The sequence below is a fragment of the Falco rusticolus genome, chromosome 9 (genome assembly GCF_015220075.1).
Source record: "Falco rusticolus isolate bFalRus1 chromosome 9, bFalRus1.pri, whole genome shotgun sequence".
NCBI lineage: Eukaryota > Metazoa > Chordata > Aves > Falconiformes > Falconidae > Falco > Falco rusticolus.
The window spans coordinates 10,168,644-10,191,948 of NC_051195.1; the positions used below are offsets into that span (position 1 = coordinate 10,168,644).

The window sequence follows — 23,305 nt, forward strand, 5'->3', positions numbered from 1 at the left end:
CTGTTAAGGATAGAAGCATACTTAGATTCAGAAGACTGCTAGACAGTACCAGGCTGTTAAAAATGAAGAGCTGGCACTGTTAACCTAAGTTGTTCCACCAGCAGAGGAGACTTGGGGTGAAGCTCTCTCACCCAGGATGTGACCAGGCTCATTGCAGCTTAAGGGACTCATCTGTGGTGGAGAAAATCTTCACCTGGTCTGGGTCAGAGTTATGCTGGGGCAGGTTTGCACCACAAACACCAGGCTGTGGCTGGCTGGTCCATAACTGGGAACCCAGCGCAGCTGGTAGTAAAACTTCAAAGGAAGGAACGTTCAAGAAAACCATATCACTCTTTCACTGGTTTTTTTGCAGTACTTTAATACAGCATTAAAATGCTAGAATACTAGAGGAAAGCTGTATACTATCCAGCAAATAAGGCACATGTCGGAATGCCATTTTATGGACAATCCACAACAGAGGTTTTACAGTCTCTTTAGCAACACAGTCACCAGATGAACAAGCTGTCATCTTGATTGCTGAAGCAGAACTGGCACCTCTGAGGCCTTTGTCCATAGATTTTGTTTGTTTGTTTTAGCTGTACAAGTTTATTAACAGTTACAGAAAAAGAAATTATACAAATCGCCAACTGAATCTGACAAGGTCAGTGGGTACAGCTAAACAAATGTAATAATAATTAGGTTAATTTTTTTAAAGCTGAAGAAATTCCTAAGATACAGTGTTAGTTTTAGCACTAGTACACGATGCAGTGAGTGCTGTACTAAATAACCTTTTAAAGGAAACAAGAATCCAGTACAGGGTTGGGCAGACCTCCCATTTTAGCATGGTAAAATATCAAACTAAAACCCCAATCCTTCATAATATAATCAAACTACATGAAATGTAAAGTGTAAAAATGCTTCAAATACGTGCACATGCATATTCTATATTGCTATGAGTTCTAATTAAAATAAACATACACTTCTACAATAAACTACTTCAATCCTTTTCTCTTACGTCCTTTGATATTATTGCTGTAGCCGATAACTGCATAGCTGAGCTCACAGTCTGCAAAGAGTTGTGAAAGTCAAGTTGTCAAACAGCGTCCCAACCAACTCTCTTCCCCTCTGGTTATGGGAAAGAACCACTATTTGAAACCCAACGCTTGTGCTTCGGAGTTGCTGAAAGCCAAGTCTCTGTGGCGCTTTCAGCATCTTCTGTGTCTCTCACAAGGCCATAAAGTGACAGTATACTGTTACTTGCTCCTCACTTGCTATATGTCTAGTGATAGCTTTTTCTAGCAATCCTTCCCCAAATACACATAAATAAACTGTATAAGCATTTTCATATAAGTCTAAGCACTTGAATAATATACTGGTTACTTAATACTGATATTTTCATCCAAGGATAACAAAAACAATATGGCTTAAAGAATTGCAAGGTTTTTTGTCAGAATTATGTACCAACTTTCATATAATATTTTATGTAGACAATATTTCCTTCTTAATGTAGTTCTGTTGCATACTTTATACAGACAAAAGCATTGTAAAAAAAAAAAGTAAATTACTTCCATAAATATTTTCTTGAGGATACATCCTTAGTTCTGCAAAATAATTAAGAAAACTCTTACCTCTGTTAGTATCCTAGTTGAGAGGAAGGCCCTTCTGAAAGCTTCCAAATTGTAAAAAACTTTTCCCAAAAAACAAACAATACTTTTTTTAAAAAGGCCCTCAAATATATACAAAAAAGTTACTGCAAAGAGTTTCCAGATAAGATAACAAACAATTCAGTATTACAAGAAATATTTGTAACCATTCAAAAATTTTAACATCTAAAAAGGTTTCCAAAATACACACATAGTATTAAAAAAAAATTGAAAGAAACTCTATGTCAAGTATAACTCAAGATAAATACACATCTGCAAGTAAAACTGTAAAATACTTCATACAGGGGTAAACATTTATATCAATCATCTATAGCTAGTAACTGCACACGATTGTCCCTTTGAATTTTATCCTAGAAACACAAACCATCATCCCTATATTGAAGATCTCAAACAGCCCTCTGAGCACTTCAGCAACATAGCAAACTGAATGGACAGCAGTGGTTTTGCAGATAGGAAAGAGATGACGGGTTGAAGCCCAATCGGGAGTGGAGTGATATCTTAAAGAATGATTATTTTTTTTTGTTACGGGGATAGTTCCATCATATATTTTAAAATATGTTGGCAAAGGCAAGTGGAAAATGTATGTCAATTCACTTAACTTGAAAAACACGTGTTGATGATTTATCGCATACTGTTCAGTGGACAGCTCTCAGGATCCATACTAGGAAAAAAAAAAATTCTACGTGACTGCAGAAGAAAGAGAACTAATCTATGAAGTCTGACATTGACAAAAGCTCTTAACTTTTAATTTAAGTACTTTCATTTTTGGAATAACTGCTAGAGCGTCACAGGTATGGAACCCGTGTATAATCTAAATTTCACATCATACAAAAAGGTAAAATGTAGAGAATACTTTTCGGTATAAGGCTTCTCTCGGACATAGGTAACTTCACATTTTTAGATTACAAGCTAAGTCCCATATAATGGGGAACTTTTGAAATACACCTATTTTCAGAAATAATATATACTCTTGTGTATTTGTCTGAAATTAAGAAGCAACTTTGAGACAAAAAGGCCTCAAAACTTGCTTATGTGGTGTCATTTTATGTCCATGGTAGCAGCAGTAGAAACTGGCTAAAATGGGGCCATCCATTAAACTACAGGGATTTTTCTTCTTCACCATTAAATGAAGTATTCTTGACACCTTTGTTGGAGCCACATCAAGTTAAAGCAGCTAAAAATGTACACCATGCATTTCAAATCACTGATAGTTTTCTCCAGAGCAGTGCCAATGCCAAGGACAAATTCCATGTGAAATGTTCTGACTGAGGGAACAAATGATTAGTTTGGTGGGTTTTTTTGGTGGTTGGTTGTTTTTTTTAAGGAATAAATGAAAGTTTAAAAATCTCCAAAGAGGGCAAAAAAGATGGATGGATTGGTAGGCAAGCAACAGCAAACATCTGAGGTTCAAAACCTGATTTGCCGAATAAATGCACAGAGCCAAATTTCTCTCAGGTACCCCCATAAAGCATAGTCAGCTTAGGCAGGCCTGTGTTGATTCAAAAATCTTTTTACTGATGCTTACTTTGCTTCTGGTAAGACTGTCTAAAAATGCCTTCGAGGACTACTAGGTGATGTTCTAAATGCACAGCTGATAAAAAAGAACATCAGAAAGCATCTGGAAAAATCTAAAAGGTAAATCAACTAATTTTCTTACAAGTCAAAAAATCTGAATTTTTAAGGTTTTTCCAATTTGGAAAGAGTTAGTTAGGTCTACAGGTGAATTGTGGTTGGGGAGGGAGGAAGAGAAGAAAACTACATCTTATAATCAATCTTTTTTTTTCTTTTTTGAAATCAACATTAAAGAAATTTCTGATCTGTGCCATTAACTAAAAGCCAACAGTCATGAGCTATTGTACATTACTTATGCACAGCAACTCACAAACTACATACGGACAAACATGAAGCAAATGCCCAGAGCTGAATGCTATAATCCTACAAGCAAACCTCACGCAGGGAGAGACAGAGGAGCACTCCCCACGCACAAGCCTGCTGCTCCTGCCTTCCCAGGCACCAGCTCATTAGGGAAACGAGGTTTCAGCCCTGTGCAGTGAGGACAGAAAACAAGGGGATGCCCCACACTGCTGAGGGGAAGCTGGAGTTTAGGCCTGTGGCTGCAGGGGAGAGAGGGTTGTGGCTGCTCTCCAGGGACCCCCAGTCACTCTCCCTCCTCACCCCACTTTTGTCAGGGATAGCAAGGCAAGCAAGCTGCTTCCAGCCCTGGGGTGCCCAGGGCCTGATCACATCCACATCCCGCACCAGGATGGATTTGCAGTCTCTGAGTTCGGCAGTACAAACTACGGCAGTGTTGCATCTTGCTTTTCCATGCGTTTTGTTCTTTGTTTTTCTCCAACATGAGTGCAGGGGAAAAATCTGTTCTCCTGCTCATTATTTCAAAGATGCTAAAAATTACTTAAATATTTCATCTCTGCTGCCTAGGAACGTATCAATGGTATAAATATTGAACTGTGGTTAAGTATGCTCTTAAGAATTATTATTCTATACCTACAGACATTAATTGTGTTAAAGTAGATCTTGTGTATTTTTAGTACAACCTAAAAATCCATAAGCTGAAGGCATTGCCACAGTGTTGAATCTGGATAAACAATTTTTAACAGGGCATTGGCATGAAAATAGCAACAATTGCATATAATGGTATCTTTTAGTTGGGCCTTGTTCAGAACCTGGTGATGTGCTGTATATTGATGTAGCTAAAGCAAGGCATGTGCTATTTTACTCATCTAGTGGTTATCATAAGATGGAAATTATTTCAACACAGAAAAAAATGGTTGGTAACACCTTAATTTCAGGAGAAAATAAAATAATATTTTCCCTTATCTTCATCTAAGGGGGTTTCTCTACATGTCCTTTAGCTGGATGTGAAGCATCAAGGTGATTCCCCCACTGCCCCCGCCCCCCGTACTATATTAAGTGCTCCAGAGGGAAAAAATAATCATTTAGTACGCAGCTCTTCCAAAATTACTCATGCTTGAAACAAACTATCAAGATTAATGCTAGAGGTCAGGCTTTGAAAATCCACCCCTAGATCTGGCTGTGTATTTTTTTTTGTTCTTATTGGTATGGGCAGATTAGTATCCTTGTTTAGAGCGTTTGCCTCCAAGGTAATTTCTGAGTCTGTGTAAAAGAATGCGTTTCCATTTGAAAACGCTAAAACTGTATCCTCACTGAGGCAACTGAACTGTTATTAGTGTTAACCTTCAATAATATTGTTTTTAGCTATTTTAGTTAATGGAATTGCCAACTGGGCAAAACTGGTTTCAAAATAATTAATTTAGTTAATACTATTTCAGCATTACATAGCACTTTTCATCCAGTGATGACAAAGCACTTAAAGATATTAAGTAAGCCTCACAACTCTCCTGTGAGGTAGGTAATGAAAGTATTATTATCCCCATTTTGCAGCTGGGGAAGCTGAGGTCCAGAAGGATCTTGTGACTCGCTCAGAATCAGGGAGCTAATGAAAGAGCCGTGGTCAGAAGCCAGGAGTCCCACTGTTTATCCATTGCTCTGAGCAGTAGGCTGGGTCACTTGGGGTTTTGCAAGATAAGTACATGGTGCTACCACCAGAGTAAGCAGAAACAATTTTGCCCCGTTTATTGCGAAGCAGGGAAATGGCTAAAGTTTCACCCTAGAGCAAATTGGTAAAGAGCTTCACATTTTCTATACGAATGCTCTGAAAACTCTAAATGTTCAGTTTGCTTTACAAGAGCTTGACTGTACGTACTGGTAACATCCTGCTATCACTTGGCATAAAACTCCCTCTGTCTTAGTGTTACGGAATTAATCCCAAAACCAAATTCAATGCATATCAAGTTATTTAGGGTTTAAAGTATTTCCACAAAGTATCATTCACACAAATCAGTCTCTCTAAAGGAAACTTCATAAAAATAAAAATAGTTGAATAAAACCCCCTCAAACTAAGGGTATCCCTGTAATTTTTTTAGTGAATGCTGCAAGTGAATTGCTTGTTGTGTCCTTTTGCCAATGTATTCTTGTGGAGCCATACAAACAGGATACTATCTCGAGGTACATTCAGTTCACGATATTTCCCAGTCCCTGATGAGATACTGCTTTGCAGCAGGATGTCCCTGCACAAAGTTCAACCTGAAATGGGGCAATGAAATAGAACTCCTACATTTCTCCTCAGGTATGTAGGTGCTTCAGGAAGACATAAAGAGGGAAGGTAATATAGAGTGTTCTTCGTGCCTCAAAACACCCCTATGGCTAACAAGTTTTATATTATAACAAATTTGTACAGTAGAAAACAGGACATAAAAATAGTTCCTGGAAGTGGCTTTAAAACTTTTATAAATAGTAAGTTTGGCTAATCTTTCAATTAAGGGTTTCCAGGACAGTTGTAAGTATTCTTATCCCCCCTTATTCACAGTAAATTTAGTGTGCTTGTGGCCTAATGAACGACCCATACACATGCAGGGACCATTTTAGTGGGATTATATGACAAGAGAAGGATCTGTTAGTCACTCAAGCAAGCCAATTTTGTCTCCTCCAAAATCTTCTTGGAATGCTTCCTGATGCTCTGGGTTCCATTATGGCATTCCCTTTCTACCCAACCCACACCCTCAAACAATTATCCACTTTTTTTTGCCACATCCTGCAAAAACGATTTTGCCTAAGCCCTGCCCAAGCAATGGTAACAAACAGAAAAAGTCCAAGAAATCAGTAGCGCAAAACTCAGACTTTCTAAAACCGGGAAAACAGTATTTTTCCTTCTTTTATGCTATCGCTTGTTTCATCTTCCTTTATCTTGTCATATAATAGGAATAATGTTCATGTTGTGGGTGAGTGCTTGCAATTGGTGGCCCCACAGTTATTTAACCTCTGCAAAAGCCATACATGTAACATATATTCCTTGTGAATATTATACCTTGCCTGTTGAATAGTACTTCATTTCACCTGGCCTTGATATAGGGTCTGTGTAAACAATCAGCAGAACCTGCAACCATGGTTCTGTTGTGAACGCTATCAGTAACACTTTATATATGTGTGTGTACATATATATAAATTCACATATATATGTATGTATACAAATTGTAGTCCTGTAAATACCTGTTGCATGTATGTGCATGCACAGGAGAAATGTTACATTCTATTAATGGTAAGGCTTATTATTAGGTAGGCAATATTGGCAATTATTTTAGCTTTTATCTTGATTTGTTGTGTTGCTGTTGATCGCATGCTGCCAGAGGATCTTTAAGGACGATGGGGACGGGAAGAGGCCACTTCGAAGGTTTATTGCACACGGCGGCAGTAGTAGCCCAAAACTTTGCACTTCTCACACAGATGCTGGGGATGTTCTTTGCTCTGATCTGAAACATCCAGGCCGTCCGGCTTCTCCAGGGGTCTCTGCAGCAAAGGGAAGGAAATTGGATTAGATCCAAGGTTTTGTCACTGTTACTCTGTTATGCATGTGAAGCCTACTTTTATGCTTAACTGAGCTTCCTCCTAGCAATTATAAAGGTACCATATTTCTTTCCTGAAGGGATGAAATATTTTTTCAGCTCTTGAGCTCTGCATTGGTTTGGATAATATAACTCAACTTAATGTCATTCCTCTTCCTAAAGGTGGTGGTAAATTTGTTGTAGGTAAATTACTGAAAGACTGAATTGGGGACTATATTTATAAAAGCTCTAACACAGAAGAGTTTATTCTCTTGGCTCCAGTGACTGAGTTGTCCCAAAGGCATTAGCACGTCAAGCATGGGAATCCCATTACCCAGCAATGACGGCAGGGGTTAGCTCCTATGACAAGAAAACTGTCCTAACCATGCACAACTATTACATAGCTAAATGAGGTTTTCCCAATACTCCGTCCCGTATTTCTAAGCCTGAAATTTTTGAAGTAGAGCAGCTGCAAAGCTTTTAATAAAAAATAAAACCCAACAAAACCAAAACACCACCACCAAAAACCAACCTCATAATGCAACCCTTTGCCCTGAAGCTGGGTAATAAATTGACGATGCATTTTTAATAATATTTGTGAAATCAGGAGATAGGAGGTATATTCGGCTAAAGAAGGGACTGAAACTGCTTTGGGTTTAGTAGAGAACAAAACAAAAGACTTTGTTCTTTAATTTTCCATGATATGTAAAGGGTTTCACAGTAGTTCTCAAAATAAAATAGCCATGTTAAATATTTCAGTAAGGTTAAGCATTTGGAAAGTCTTAACAGGTAGAGAGGTGATAGAGACGTAAGGTAGAACATCATAAAGTGCACCATTTGTTTGAAAAAACAGAATTCCCTAACCCATAATTTCTCCTGTTTTTGTGAAATGTACCTGAAAGAGCATTTCATTGCACAGTGCCTTCCCATGAAGACAGCGGTTGTTCTATGGGACTGTGGTAGGGACAGCATGTGGTGTGAAATGTGCAAACAAGCCGTAAGATTCTCACTGTTCTCACAGGGATGCCAGACTCTTGCTTATCTCTTCAAAATATGGTTCTTGGAGCAGGGTATAGATAAATACAAATTACAAAATTATGACCATTTATCTTTTCATACCTTTGCTAAATCCTAAAGACTGTAAAATCTTAAAGTATACCCAATCATCTAAGTTTTTATTTGTAAATTCTTAACTCCAAAGCCACCCACCTGAGACCCTGTGGACAGGAAGAACAGACATTTGAAACTTATTTTTTTGCTGTGGAATGCTGCAAGAAGAGCTTATAATCCAGAGAATAGAAGGGTTTTCCAGCTTTCTGGATAGCTAAAATGAGACAAAAATATATTATGTCATCCTGAACAAGGGTCATCTGCAAATTCCTGCTTGGTTGTATTGGATTGTAAGTGAAACACTCTTATTATATTGCACAGCTAGTAAAAACAATATATGGGAATAATTTGGTGGCGACTGCCAGTGGTTTGTTACAGATTCAGTGCTCTTACCCATGATATTGCCTGAAGTTTCATCTGTCCCAGGCTATGTATTTAACTGCAAATTGGATTCAGTGCATCAGGTAGAGGGTAAGGAAGGCAGACAGATCCCTCATTTTCTCTAAATCCTTTAACCTCCTGCTGCAACCCCACTGAGCTTTGAATGACTTGTTGGAAGTCAGTATGTTAGGATTTGAAATCAGAACCAGCACTCCTGTTTCTGGGCTTGCAACCCAACCGCTGGTGCAGGCAGTGCTTCTGCCACAACACAGACAAGTTGAATACATTTATTTGGGCAGAAAAACTGCCCTTCTGCCTTTTCTACTACTTGTTCCACCAACATCTGCCCACAAATTTTCTTCAAGAATTTGTTACGTAAGAGTAGTCAAAGATGGTGCTCAGGTTCAGGAGTCCCAGGAGTTAATTTATGCTCCTCATTGGAGAATTTGAGAGTTTTGAAACGCTACACTTAAGACAGGCTATTCAACTCGGCTCTGATTGCTTCTACATGCTAGCTGTGCTCTGATTAAAGAGAAAAAATACAGCAGTTATCATGTTTATTGATATAAGCCAGATTTTTTTTTTAATACGCAAGGCCTTGGGAATAATTTTTCCTGGAAATAGTGCAAAGGACATTGGGAATGTCTTGAAGCGCCAAGAGTTTTTGGACGGTTTTCAGAAACAATAGCTCTCCGTGGTTTGCTTTCCCCCTGCGTTGATTGAGCTCAGCTTTTTGGCCTGCAAAGCATTTTGATTTCAGAAATGTTATTGTTACCAGTGTGTTACGACACAAAGGCTGGGGATAGAGGGGTTACAAATGCAGGGAAGCAGGTTGCCAAGGTCCAGCTGGAAGGAGTGAGCCCAACAGAGCCTGGATTACATTGCTGGTGAGCTGGTAAAGGGCTGAGGCTTCGAAACTGGTAGCGTGCTAGCATGGTTTGTCCCAAAACCACTGCAAACCAACCCTTGCATAAAACGACGTCCCAGCTTATGTCCATTTGCTGTTTTGTCTTCAAGCATTTATTGGAAGGCAAAAAGAAATCCTTTCAAACACCCTGAGAAGCAACTGCTATCTGTCTGGATACTAATTGTGGAGGACCCTAATAATCTCACAGCCTTGTGACCTTTCTTACGCCATGCTAAAAGGATAGGACATGAGATAGCCAAAGAGCCGTGTGTCCATCAAGGTTAGACTTCCTTGGCGCAGGCTGACCTAGGACAATTCCTCCAGTTTTGGCGTGGTGGAAGGAGAAGATGCTGGTGCAAGAGGGGGCAGGGTCAGGCTGTTGCATGCTGTGTCTTAGTTTTAGGGACTGCCTGAATTATGTGGAAGATCTGAATAGCTGAGGAGGCTGCATGAGTTCCGTGCTGCTACTGAGAGGTCAGTAGCATGAAAACTCAGCCATGCATTTGGAGAGGGTGTGGAGAAGGGGACAGGCTATTTGGCTGAAAAAGTAATTCCTTTCCTTAGAAAGAGGTGAAATGGAGCTTGTAAAACAACAGAAAATCCTGCTGTGTTTCTCTGGGAAAGGTATGCTTTTTTTCCATTAAATGGAGAGCTTAAATATAATACTTCAATTTTCATTGTCTTTTTTTTAAATGCAAGCATCCAGGATTTGGCAGTCCATACTTTCAGTAAAAACTATAGGGACGGGCACTCTTACATTCTTGTTTTTGTGTGTCTTTCTTTAATTTTCTCCTGGTAGTTGCTGGGTGGAAATAATCTTGTGCAGCTCCACCAGGAAAGCATTTGATGGTAGTGACTAAAGCTGTTGCCTCAGGGGAATGAAGCTGAAATAAATTTAAATTTATATAGCAATTCCTGTCCTGCAAATTAACTTTTGATTTTAAGCTATTGCTGTCTCAGTCTAAATGTACTGAATGAACTCTGCATTCCCCCCAAGTCAGTTAAAACCCCCAAACCCTCAAAACAAAAAGCTCACCCTTATGAAGTGTTAGGTGTCAGAGAAAAATGTCACTAGGACATCCTTGTGGAAAATTGCTTCTGCTAAGAAGCAGAATGGAATAATGTGGCTGCTTATGGTTTATGTTTAAAGATTGACTTTTTTCTGTAGAATGGAACAATTTGATTGCACCACTGATGGGTAAAGGATTGCATCAAAATTCAAATGTAAGAAAAGATACAATTTTTTGGACTCATTACCTCAGGTCTTCATGGGGCGATTGAGACTATTAAATGACAGATTAGGTATGTGAACAGAAATGGAGTCTACAACTGTAGCTGGCAGGATGACTGTTAGGTTAACAGTCTTAAGGAGCTACAGGTAGCTACACTTCCCTCAAGACACACACGCTATCATGAATTCCTAAATTTTTAGTCCAATAAAAAAAATGGTGCGCTGGGGAAAAAGGATGAAATTCAATGCGTATTCTTGAGCAGTAGACCCTCTGCTTTTCTGTCTGCTTGGGGGGAACAAGGAACATTAACAAGGCCCTCAGTTGTTGCTGTGGATCTGAGAGGCAGTGATAAGAAGGCTGCAGATCATAGGCGCGATGCTCAGGGCAAGCAGTCTCTGTCAGCAGCATGCCTCTAGGACAGGCCAGCTAGGAATGAATGATAACTGCATGAGCTAAATGGCGAAAAATCTCTTTTTAGAGTTCAGAGAAGCAGCAGTCTGGGGTGATCTGTATTCCCACTGCTGGAACACACAAGTATGGGCGTGCTGGGGAGGGTTAATTAAATCTAAAGAGTCAAAAGATCATACTTGTAGGCCTGAAACTGTTGAAAAGTTTATTGGGCTTGAGTGATCAGGCCGATCCCTCCCCATACTGAGAGAAAAGAGGTGGCTGTGGATGCACCCGGCTATGGCAATTGTGATGGGACCACTGCGTGGCCCATGGAAGTAATAGCTTGGAAATCATGAAGAATGTATTTACATACCAAATTATTTCCAGTCCAACAGTAAAGTCCTGACAGCTGGAAGAAAATAGTGTCCAAGAGGACAAGTCGGTCACCAGATGGCTGGTTCTGCACCAGTGCAACAGCTGTCATCACAAACAGCACTGCAGTTAGCCACAAAATCAGAGAAGAAGCCTTGATAACAGGCCAGCCAGGAAGCAACCACAGGTGCAGATGTTGCTGCTGGAGTGGGCAGGGAAAGAAAATGAGAATTCAAAGCTTGGTGTCTGGGCTGTTACAGTGCCAGGAATGCTGGTGAATGGCTGTAAGGACTGGCTTTGTTGCTGGAGCCGAGTAAGAAGGAGCATAAACAACTACAAAATCCAAATGCCTTGGAAGAATAAGAGGTAGGTTTAAGTCCAATCTGAGATGTCTGTTTATGTTTAGAGCAGCTAAAGTGACTACCTAGGAAACTACTTTTGGAATGGCCATGGAGCAGCTTCATCAGGGTAGTTCTTTAGTCTCCTACTCCTCAACAGGGCTTGATCTCAATGAGACTCCAGTTTTTGCCCCATGTCCTGTGAATTTGTGTAAGTGCTCCCAGGGGTAGGCCTACCACTTGAGGGACATAGTGGAAACTCAAAAGGAGGAACACAGTGGCACAGTTCAGTCAGGAAAACAAAAATGCATGCTGAGCTTTCTTGGGAGAAGGAATAGTTTTGCAGCTCAGGAGCAAAAGCCACCTGATTCCTGGGCCGTGGATGAGTTGAGGAATGAACGCCAGCAGCCCTGCTATTGGGCTCTTGTGTTACTCCTTGTGATACATGCTCCATCATCTCTCTTAAGTGCAGAGATTTAGAGCTGTATTTATAGAGCACTCTGAAGTATATACACAGCTGTAAAATTGCTGAGAAGACTTTTCCTGCCCCAGAGAGATTAAAAAGTCATTCTCACAGATAGAGTATGTGGAGTAAGAGCACAGGGCTGAATTGAGTCTTTCCTTATGGGGAATTGGCACGGGATCTTTTCCTGGAGTGAAATGAGCCTCCAGGAACAAAGAGCAGGTGGCAGGGAAGTGTGGCTGCTCTCCTCTCCAGGGACCTACTAATGAAAGGTATGCATAGGAAATCAAGATTTGAGCATAGCTGCACAAGCCATTCACAGGCTCAGCATATGTGCTTGAATGGCGACCCCAGGGCTATCCAGGGTGGAGATTATTATCTGCAGTACTGTGGTATTATTGCCTGAGGCAGTGTAGCCTGGGAGTACCCGGGCACAAACCATCCCTTGTGAGGCGATGTGGACAAGCCCTACAGGACTGAAAAGTCCGCAGACAGAAGAAAGCAATTGGGAAAGGTGAGATACAGAGATGGAGATGAGGACTGGAGAGAAGGCCAAGCCTGGCAATTGAGAACTCACTCCTAACTCACTGCAATGAACATCCAGCAACCCTGAAATAAGGATGTCAGTTCTTTTCTCCTTAACTAGACAAAAGCATCCTCATCTCCAATATTGAGGATGACATAGCAAGGCTTGGTGGCCTATGTGGTTATATTTCAGCTACTGAATAGACTCTGTAGAGGTTGATCTATTTGGTGAGGAACTGGGAATACACATACTCACTTGGCCATACCAGAGGATGGGAATGTATCCTCGGAGGTGGTTGCTGGTTTTGTCCATATCCACACCTTCCTGTAAGTGTCCTCTACTGCCCAGGACCAGATGTGGAATGGGGGAGGCTGACTTGACCTGGTATGAGTTTTCATGCTGTATATACTGTTGTGAATGTAGCCCTCACCAGGGAAATGTGGCACCTGACTGGTTTTAGACATGGTCTGAGTTGTTTGCAGTTAAGTAAATCTTGTGGTTTCGAAGGCTCTTGTAACTTGACGTAAGGATAGTTAATGTTGAGGAACCAACACTGATATTCATTTTCTGATAAAATGACCGTTATTTTTTTTAATAATATTCAAGATATCTTTTTGTCTGTTAGCTCACAATAATAGATTTATCAAATGGTAGGGTAAGGAGTAGGAGAAGGAGATGATGAATTCCAACACATTGCAGAGAAGAAATATTGACAGGATTGTTTGGAAGTAGAAATCATTTCTTTCACTAGAGGTAAATACTGTCTGAGCTTGCATGGAGGTCAGACTTCTGTCTGGCCAGCTCATCTGGGTTTTGTTAAATTGGGGAAAAAAAATCCAAGAAAGAAATCCATTTATGGATTGCTTGTACTGTGACCACATCACGTGGTATGGTGAGTTTACAGTGAAAGAATAGATGCTACAAAACAGCAACATTGATTTCTTTTTCTTGAATGGAATTAAAATGCCGCAAGAGAAACATGGCTTCTGGGGAGAGGCAGCATATTTTCTTAGGTGAGTTGTTTAAGTTGGAAAAACTGTCTAATGGAAGATTCAGATGACAGAGAAAATAATCTGGTCCCATAAAATAAAGGCAGTAAGAGCCCATAATTAGTTGAGGACTTTCACTGATGCACTGAGGAGGGGAAAAAGTGATTGCTAAAAACTTCTAGACGTGCATAGGAACTCAAACATGAATGAGGACTCTCCTATGGTAGGTGTCAACAAAAGGAATCAAAATCTAAACAATAAATAGGAAATTACATTTGAGTGGGGTAGCAGTGCTAATTAAAAAAACCTTCTAAAACAATCTTACGTGCACAATAAGATTTTTTTTGTGTGCTTTAGCTCTCAAACTAGAAGTATTGGTCTTTGAATTACATTTATCTTTCACTGTGCTTTTACAAAATACAGTAATTAGTGTAGGAGTACTGGTGACTGGGTAGAACATATTTTCCAAGATGATGCAGAATAACGCTGCACAGATAAATGTTGATGAACGTTAGAGAAAGTGTGGTGTGGAGCTGGATGCTTGGACAAAAAACATGTATAGGTTAGAAAACACCAGGCTCTGTCAAGAAGCAGTGCTGACCTCATGCAGCCTGTCAGCTCTCCTTTGCTGCTGGCTCTGTGTGTGAACTGATGCTGTTTTCTTTACTGTCTGGCTATTGCTGGTATGCTTAATCAGAAGCAGCACAGGGCACCTCTGGAAGAATGAAAAAGACTAGAAAGAATGGTGATAGTGACACTGAGAAATAGAAGCCGATGGAGGTGAGGCAGTGACAACAGGACGTAAAATCTTTCGGCTCGAGGTTGTAAGTTCAAATTTTGGGAAACGGCACTAGTGACTGGCTGCAAGTTATTTACATCTAGAAGCCTAGCTGAAACGCACTCTTGTCTTGAAGATCTCAAATAGTTTCATTACCTACTGGTGGGGCACAAACACATGGAGAGATAATAGCAAAGCTCTTCCACAGCCTAAGTTATGGTGTCCTTAGGGAATGGTGTGGAAACACAGTGATGGTGGTCAGCTCTGGACACCTGCACTGCACATGCTGCGACTATTCCCCAGAAAACACTACGTAACTGGCTCCAAGGCAAGCCCAGCTTACGCAAGCACTGTAGACTGCAACCCTTCCACAGTATGTCTTTGACTTTAGTGCTGCTATGCAGATTAGACTCCTCTAGCCCTGCCAAAAGCGGCAACTCTGCCCGAGGGACTACTTGTAAACCTTATTTACTACAAAATGTACATATTCCCATGTCTATAATGCCTCTTGTATAGTGTGGATGGGATACCACTAGAGCAATTTCTTGAGATCCTTTGAACAGTAACATAAATGATAGAAAGAATTTAAAAGAACAATGTAAATATTTAGAAACTTGTGTCACAAATCAAGGGTTTTGTAATTTCTCTCATCCTCAAGACTGTATTTCCATGCATGCGACAAATGACTTCATTGCTCAATCTGGATTTTGATGCAATTGTCTATACAAGCTGTCTAAATGAAGGCAAGGAAACGGAGACCTTGGAAGCTTCGAGATTCTCATGTGAGTTAGTGAAAGAAAATTTGTTAGCTTTCCTTCCATATTTATGCTTCCACAAAAAAAAAAGAGGTCCTTTTTCTCACTTGCAATATAGTTTCCCGTCAGTTTTGTCTGTAGTTTCTAAAGATGACCTCTTGTTTTCAGGTTTGGAATCAGAGTGGCATTAGCCCAGAGAAAGGGGAATGGATCACATCTCAGCTGGCCAACAGAAACACAGATATTCACTGGCTCAGCCAGAGAATTGTACAAGTCTGCTGTAAAGTAGAAAAATTTCCATGACAGAAAGAAGGGATGATAATCTCGTAAAGTATGTCAAGTTTAAACCAAAGCTTCTGCCACAAGCGTGGCAGGCTTCAAACACTACATTTTAACCGCAATCCGTGTTGCTTCAAGGTACTAGCAATTCTAAACCAGTATTTTGGCTGCATATTGGGATGCAATGTTGCTGTAAAAACTGAGTGAAATCTTGCCCTTAGGATTAGATGAATATGCATGTGTATACAAGAGGAGGAAATACAGTTGATTTGATATTCCTGCATGGGATAAAGCTTAATAAACTTCTCTGTATCTCCTCTTCCTGCTTGTTGCAATGAATTTCAATATTCCTCAGCCTTTTTGTCATAATAAAGTCACAGTATCCTTCTCTAGGATTTTTTTTTTTCTCCTGACACCCTCCCCTCCAAAATCTCATGAAATGCTATGAAGTGTTCCTTATGAACCCATGGAAAGAGTTTTTATAGGAATTTTGCAAGCACTTAGGTAACTAATGAGACACCTAAGGCTCATGATGGAATTTCCTTTGCACCTATTGCATCCAAATGATCTGTCTACGGTTTGAGCGGTCTGAGTGGGCAGCAGGTAACCTGACCCACGCACAGCTCTATTTATTACTGAGATTCAGTTAGGATAAATTACACCTGAGGCAAATCACACCTCCCAAACTCTTTAAAAATAATTCTCACCTTTTCCATCCACAAAGATTTTCTGCAATATTATGAAATTGCTCCCAAATTTTTCTATGATGGACAAATTTATTTCTCGTGGGGTTGTCAAAAGTGACTTTCTGCATGAAAATTCAGCTTTGACAGCCAGTCTGTAGCCTGGTTTCTCAGGGAAACAAGGGGTATAAGCTTGTGCAGTTGGTCTGTCTGTCTCCCAGTAAACACCACTGACCTGGTTGACTGCTTGTGACCGGTTCTGATGGGACACAAGCAGGAGCTGACAGTAGTTTTTACCATCGTAAGCTGGAAACACAGGAAGTTACCTCAAGGGATAGATGCGACTGCAATCTGCAGGGCGCAGGAAAGGCTGTGTGTACCACGTGAGCTGTGGCTGGCAGGGTGGCAGGTGCAGCTTTCCTGGCAGAGCTACTTTCTAGGTTTGACCCTTTCAGCTTAATAAAAGACTTTCTTCGAAGCTCTTTGCTTGGGGCATCACTTGGTATTATGGAAACTGAGAAACCTGTCTTTAACCAGGCTGTCTTGTTTTACTGTCATTAACCAAGGAATTCTGTAGGCAGGAGTCATCTTAGTATTGTTCTTTCATCACTAATCTTTACAAATAGACAAGGGCCCTTGACCAAATTCAATCTTATTTCAACAGGTGAAAAAAGTAGTATGCATGGGAAGTAACTCCACTGACACCAGTGGAATGAAACATTAAATTGGGGTAAATATGAAGAGCTTCAGAAGAGCTAGGAGCCCTGCTGCTGCTAAACTTGCTTTACTCCATCTCAGATTATAAGGCCCCACAGCCTGTTTCTATAATAAAGGCAGGTAAAGATTTGGGAGGTATTTTTACTGAAAAATACGGCGCTCAGATTTTCCAGTTCTGATGACAGCAGTTCTGATTTCCAGGACTTACAACAGCATCTCGTCAGGGAAACAATTTTTTGTGGCATGTTGTAGTCCATGTCAAGTCCTCTGTAAGTCTTACCCATGCTTTGCAAAGTCAAGAGCGTTCCTAATTCCAAGCCTGTATGCCAGCAGGTCTGCACTTCTCCTACCTGTTTGTGAGGATAAACATTAATGTGGCACTTGATACATTCTTGTCCCATGTTAGCCCAGGAGTTTCCACTCATCCATTTTCTCTTGCATTTGGGGCACTTATATTCACCAAAGCAGCGTTTCTTGCCCTGGTATGGTGTCAGGCCTTCTCCTTTTGGACGAGCCTACAAAACAAAGGGAGGTAGCAATGAATGACCAAAAAGGGGTGTGGGAGAGGTAGTAGGAAAGTAAGGGTGGGGTTTTTTTTATTAGGGAACTTTAGGCAAAAGGTACCAGCAGCAGACATGAAGGTCATATTCCCTTAATGAAGAGTTCGTATGTTGAAGCCAGAGTTTAACAGTACTGAGAGTTACTTCTGTAAGAAATACTCAAAAGTTCAAGATGACTTGTAACACTCGTGACACTGAACATATATTCTTAAGGATCCCACATGAAGTCTAGAAAAGTAAAATGACTCATCATGCTGGGAAATGGTTTGTTTATGTTTCGGGGGCTTGTATGATTTCTCAGCGTGTAGGTCCAAATTGCTTTCTATGTGAAAACACAGGTCAATGGAGGTGGTTGGCAGAAGACCTGAGTTTGGTAGGAGCTCTGAGACTCGAGCTCCCGTGGCTGGTGGACATGGGGGACACTGTGTTACCTCCAGGGTAACCTTGTGGGAGAAAGACGGAAAGGAACATTGAGCACACTACCCCCTGCATACTGGTGGGCAGAAGAGGAGGAGGACACCAAACCTACTCTATCCTCTCTCTTTCTTTTTTCTGTAGCATCAGTGCACAGCATTGTCTATTTTTCGTGCATAGCAATATTGTTCTTTAAAAGATCAGATGCAGTAGCAACCTCTGTTATAAATAGGCAAACATCTATAATAATTTGCTTCATGACACTCAGTCTGACAAGCCACTGTAAATATTCTGGCTCAAAGCAAAAATGAAGCTGACATTAGGATGCATATATTTACAGAACTATTGCACAAAAGAAAAAAAACCCCAAACAGTCCATTGGTATAATGAGAAACATTCGGACTTCCATGACTAAATGAGTGTTGGCAGCCACCCAGAGTGTAATCCTCTGATCCATGGTGTCCCTTGATAAGGATGGGAGACTGTAACTGTATATTGGTCAGGAAAAGGTCAATTTACGGAGACATCCTTATTCTGGACACTTAATTTGGCTGTGTCTCTGAGGACTTTGTAGCACAACTCAGGTCAGTATAAGAAGGAGCCACATACTCTCTTCATTTATAAATTCTCATGGAATTGAACAGCAACCCTGTGTACAGAAAGCTCCTACAATCAAGAGACATTCCCCCTCCTCCTGAGGTGTCACAGATTGCTTTATTTGTAGCTTCAGTTGGGGCTACATTATTGAACAGCAGACAAGTTATTTCTGATTGTCAGTTTCAGTTGCACTCTACTTAAACTCCTCCTGCAGTCAGACCTAGAAATGCAGCTTCATTGCCCCTGCTAAGAGGCAGTCCTTTCAGAAAATGTGCAGGTCACAGAGTGTATTATTTCCAAAAGTAATAGCGCTGACTATGGAGACAGAGTGCTTCTGAGAAGTCTTGTAAATGTTTACAAACAGTATTTACACATAACACTCCCACTGCAATATGTTATGGCAGCCATAAAGAACTTTTAAGCATCGGACTCCCACAGCCATATGTTGCACTAGCCACAATTCACAGATTGGGAGCTTTCAGAGATGGGCATGTTGAGCGGGCTGGTAACTGCAGGTTTCTCCACATCAGGGAGCTGACTTCAGAGAAGATGCCAATGCCCTGCAATGCTCTGCCCTCACAAACGCACAGGAGGGAACTGAAGATGCTAATTGGTTAAGTCCTCTGTGTGTACAGCTGGGCATCAGGAACGGAGGCCTTCCAAATTAGAACCTACTTTTAAAATCTTTCTTCTCCAATTTGCTCAGTAAATCGGAAGCAGAACTGGGAAAAGAACATAGGAGCCCTGACTCCGGCGGTAATTTCCTCTTATAATTGCTAGACTAAACTTCTGATTTATTTTTAACTTTTCGGCTGTCACAGCTCCCTCCTGTCAGTGATTTTAATTAGTTTGCTGGCAAAACTACAACGTTCTCTGTAGGTGTTTCGTTATTCTGCTTTATGGATGTTTATACTTTGCCCTGACAGATATTATTTTCCTTCCCATATCTTCAGTTTCCCAAACTGTGCCCCACAGGGAATTTGGATTCTCAAACAAACGAGCTCATTTTGTCTAGTAAGAAACATCATTAGGAAGCACTGACAGCAGCAAAGGCAACTCTCCAGCTCCCTCCACCCTTCAGGTCCAAACAAAACAGAAATTTGACAGTATTTGGTAGAAGGCAAAACCTGAGTGAGATACACTAATGGCTTGAGAGGTCTGAGGCTGGGTGTTTTCCCTTTTTTTTTTTTTTTTTTTTTTAAGTCTCTGTGGCTTCAGCAGCAGCGCAGTTGAATTGCGTAAACATTTCCAAGAAACAGCCTGCTCCTTGGCGCAGAAGCAGCCAGCCCTGCTCGGCAGGGTGCTCCAGCACCCGGTCGTTGTGTGACAGAGGTGTCTTAGTACTCATCCAGCTGGAGGGCAAGAACTGTTTTCACCAAAGGTTTTTCTTAACCAAGTGCCAAAAAAGAGCAAGAAGACACATTTTGTCCTTTGGTATTAACCTAAAGTCTCTTATTTTATAAAATGGGGCATTTACCTTGTTTAAACTATTAATCTCCTGCTTCCTCCTCACCCTGGCTTGATTTGAATGGTGTTTAATAATAAACCTTGGTTGGTGTTTAGGTCACTAAGCATTATCTTTTCTTACTCTTTCTGCAGATAAGGGTTTCTTTATCCTCTGAGTTAACCAGGCAAAGATATGCCCCTATTCACAATGGCAAAACGTTTTGTTGTTACCGTGTTGTCCCATTGCCTTCAGGCTCAGGCAGTCTTTGGTGCGGTTTCTACCCTTGGCTGCAAAAGCTTGGTGGGACCTCTGTTTTACCGCACTTTAAATAACATTCAAACTAGGTTACAAACTGTAATGTGTCAAGGTCTTTAAGTTTTCAGCATTCTTTTAGTCTGGGGGGTTGACAATTTTATGGTTTACATGCTGATTTGAGAGGCAGACTCTATCAAACCAAAGCTCCCAGCATTTCTCCTGCTATGTGACTGTATGGCTCTCCGACAGCTGTACGTATCTTCACTCCGACATTTCAAGGGTTATTTAATGCAGCCAGGACAGGCAGGCCTTTGGGGATGATTAAAACCAAACAGATTTTTCTAGAAGGACCAGAATCTAGCCATTCTTTGACATGTCTCTCAGTGTCCAGGTGGCTGACACAACAGGTTCTTTGTGCTGCTTTGACTTTGGAAATCGGGAGGCAATGTGCAGAAGGGAGAGCCGTCCTTCCCTGAGGCACCCCTGGGCTGGCGGCTGTGGCGGCCCAGAGCCCCTTCCCTCCTCGTGGTCCTCAGGCACAAGCTGAAGCCAGCCTTGGGCTGGTGGTGGTAATTAGAGGACCTAAGGGACTCCCTCTCGCCTTGGATTCAGGAAGCAGCACAGATTCTGCAAAAGCCCTGGCTGGGTACTCTGTCCACTAGCAGTTAGTCAAATGAAAGGACCTTGCTGATACACCTTGGTCTTCCAGACAGACGCTAAGACAAATGAAACCATCTTTGCAGATTTACCCAGCCAGTGCACGTGTTTACCTTAGCTAGATCCAACATACGTATGAAGCCAGTACTTTTGTGTGGCACAGCAATGAAAATGACATCGATGTTCCGTCCTTCGCTGACACCCAGCTGCCTCTATTTTTCATCCTTTCCCTTTATTCAGCCAAAACCACAAATTGGCCATAAGATTTTTAAAGTGTTTAAGTTGAGCTTTTCTGCTGGTCACTGGCCAGCCAAGCTCTCTTTCAACCTATGGGATTGTGCATCTCACAGAGGAATCTGCCAAATCACTTGGCAGTGACAGACACAATAAAGGACTCTTTGCTTTCCCTAGACAATTCGCACAAAGTTTCAGTTTGCACAGTCAGCAAAACCAAAACACCTCCACACACACACACACAAATGCCCTGCTTAGAACTAGACTCATTATAAACAACACGAGGCAGAGAGGTCCTTCAAAGTGAAATGCAAAGGAACAATTTATTCAACATACTACTTCTGTCTTCCCCCGAGTTTGTGTTACGCAGCTGAAAGGCACACAGTACGGGGGAAGATAAAGTTCACATGACACTGGTAGGTGGATCCCCTTCCTAGCAGAGCTCTGTAAGGGTGTGCTTATGAGGATGCTTCATCACATAAAGCAGAAAAGTGATAACAGCAAACAACAGCTTGATGCACTGACCGGCTCCCAAGTGGTCAGTGGGAGTGTGAGGGCTGGATTCTATTTTGAAATGTGAGCCCTCCGACACTCCCTGTTGTAAGCACAACTAGAAGATGGCATTAAAAAACCCCCTAGCACTCTTATTTTGCGCTACTGTACATGCGTAGTTTTGAAACATTAATGATGATGATAGTGTACCCAAATGTTCAATTAGAAAATAAAAAGAATGTATTAGGGCTGGTTTGGCGTACTGGGTGTCCTGGCATTCTAGTCCTGACTCTGCACCAAGTTATAGAGTGTTGGGAAATTTGCTGAAGTCCTCTGACCCTTCTCAGCGCTGTGTAGAGAACAAGGACACACTCATGTGCCTATGCCAAAATGGCACATAAAAGGGAATCCTTACATCAGTCAAGTTTTTTCTTTGTCCTTCCTGACTTTTGCATTCATTTAAATCTGAGTATCAACAGAATAGACAGAGAGGTTACATGTTTAGGAAATTAATTCTAACACAGCTGATCTATTTTTCCTTGCTGTTTGTAGTCCGTGTTGTTGGTGTATGATATTGCTGATGTGTGACGCTGGAGCCTTCTGAGGTATTTAAATGAACTGTCGCTACATCTTTAATTAATACATGCAATATAGGAAGAGCATCTGGGGGATACAGAAACCAAATTGATGCTTTGTTTCAGCCTTCTTGTCTCTAGTATGATTTGTGTATTAGTGATATGATGAGAAGTCTTGCTACGGGGTTAGTTAAAGGAAAACTGTCAGAAAGCAGACTTTTCATTACAGCGTTACTATTTAAACAAAAGCTTCTATTTGATTTACTGAACAACAGATATTATGGGATTTTTAGATGTATTGGATAGTCCAGACTAAGGACTTACTACAAATAAAACTATAACTGAGCAGGGCTGAAAAATAAAGGAAACGTGAAAACTTGTTTGTGTAGCTTAACAGAGGAGGCCAGTATGTGTTTTACTCAGCTGGGATTTTCTTAGGTGCCTTGTCCATCACAAGGCTTAGGGCTACTTCAGCCTCTGACTGTGGGGATTCTGCTGTACGGCTTTTATTGTCACTGGAAGCAGCAGGAATTTAAACCACTGCATTCATAGAAACAAGCTTGTTCTTCAAGGCGGTTAAAGCTCATCAGTTGTTACTGTTGATCTGGAATCTCACACTTGTAGTATTTCTGCTCTTAAAACCTAATCGGGGTTAGAGTTGGCTTTGTACCGAGGTCCTAAATAATGAAACTATTACAGTCAGGCATCTGATAAAGTTGGTAGGATTTCTCAGCACCTCTTCTCTAGGGCAGTATTTGTACTGTAGCCTTCCTGCTTGCTGTCAGGGGACTGTTGGGCTGGGGAAAAGGAGGCAACAAATTGCTGGAGCTGAGGACTGACCTCCCAAAGAAATGTAGAATTAGGAGCAGGTAAGACTGTTCAGGCTCTCTGTGCGTCTGCTTGCTGCTCCAGGGCTCACAGCGTACTGTGCTTTTGCTAGTAGTATATTCAGTCACCTTATGTGGAAGATAATTTCGCAGTCGAGTGTATACAGAAGTTTGCTCCCACACGCATTTCTTCTTTCTTTATTTCATCTTCATACGTGTACCTCTGCTGAGCATCACCATAGTCCTCTGCTTTCTTGGCCCTGC

General features: G+C 41.1%; 1 protein-coding gene across 1 annotated transcript in view; it reads right to left on the bottom strand.

Moving 5' to 3' along the window:
* Positions 1-341: 341 nt before the first annotated feature.
* The window catches only part of ZCCHC24 (zinc finger CCHC-type containing 24), a 116,301-nt gene continuing 93,337 nt past the window's right edge, over positions 342-23,305 (bottom strand). Inside the window, exons 3-4 of the mRNA XM_037399373.1 lie at positions 17,334-17,498; positions 342-7,028 (exon numbers count right to left, since the gene is read on the bottom strand). Coding sequence (XP_037255270.1) covers positions 6,915-7,028; positions 17,334-17,498 — 279 coding nt within the window. The 3' untranslated portion in view covers positions 342-6,914. The remainder of the gene's footprint in view (positions 7,029-17,333; positions 17,499-23,305) is intronic.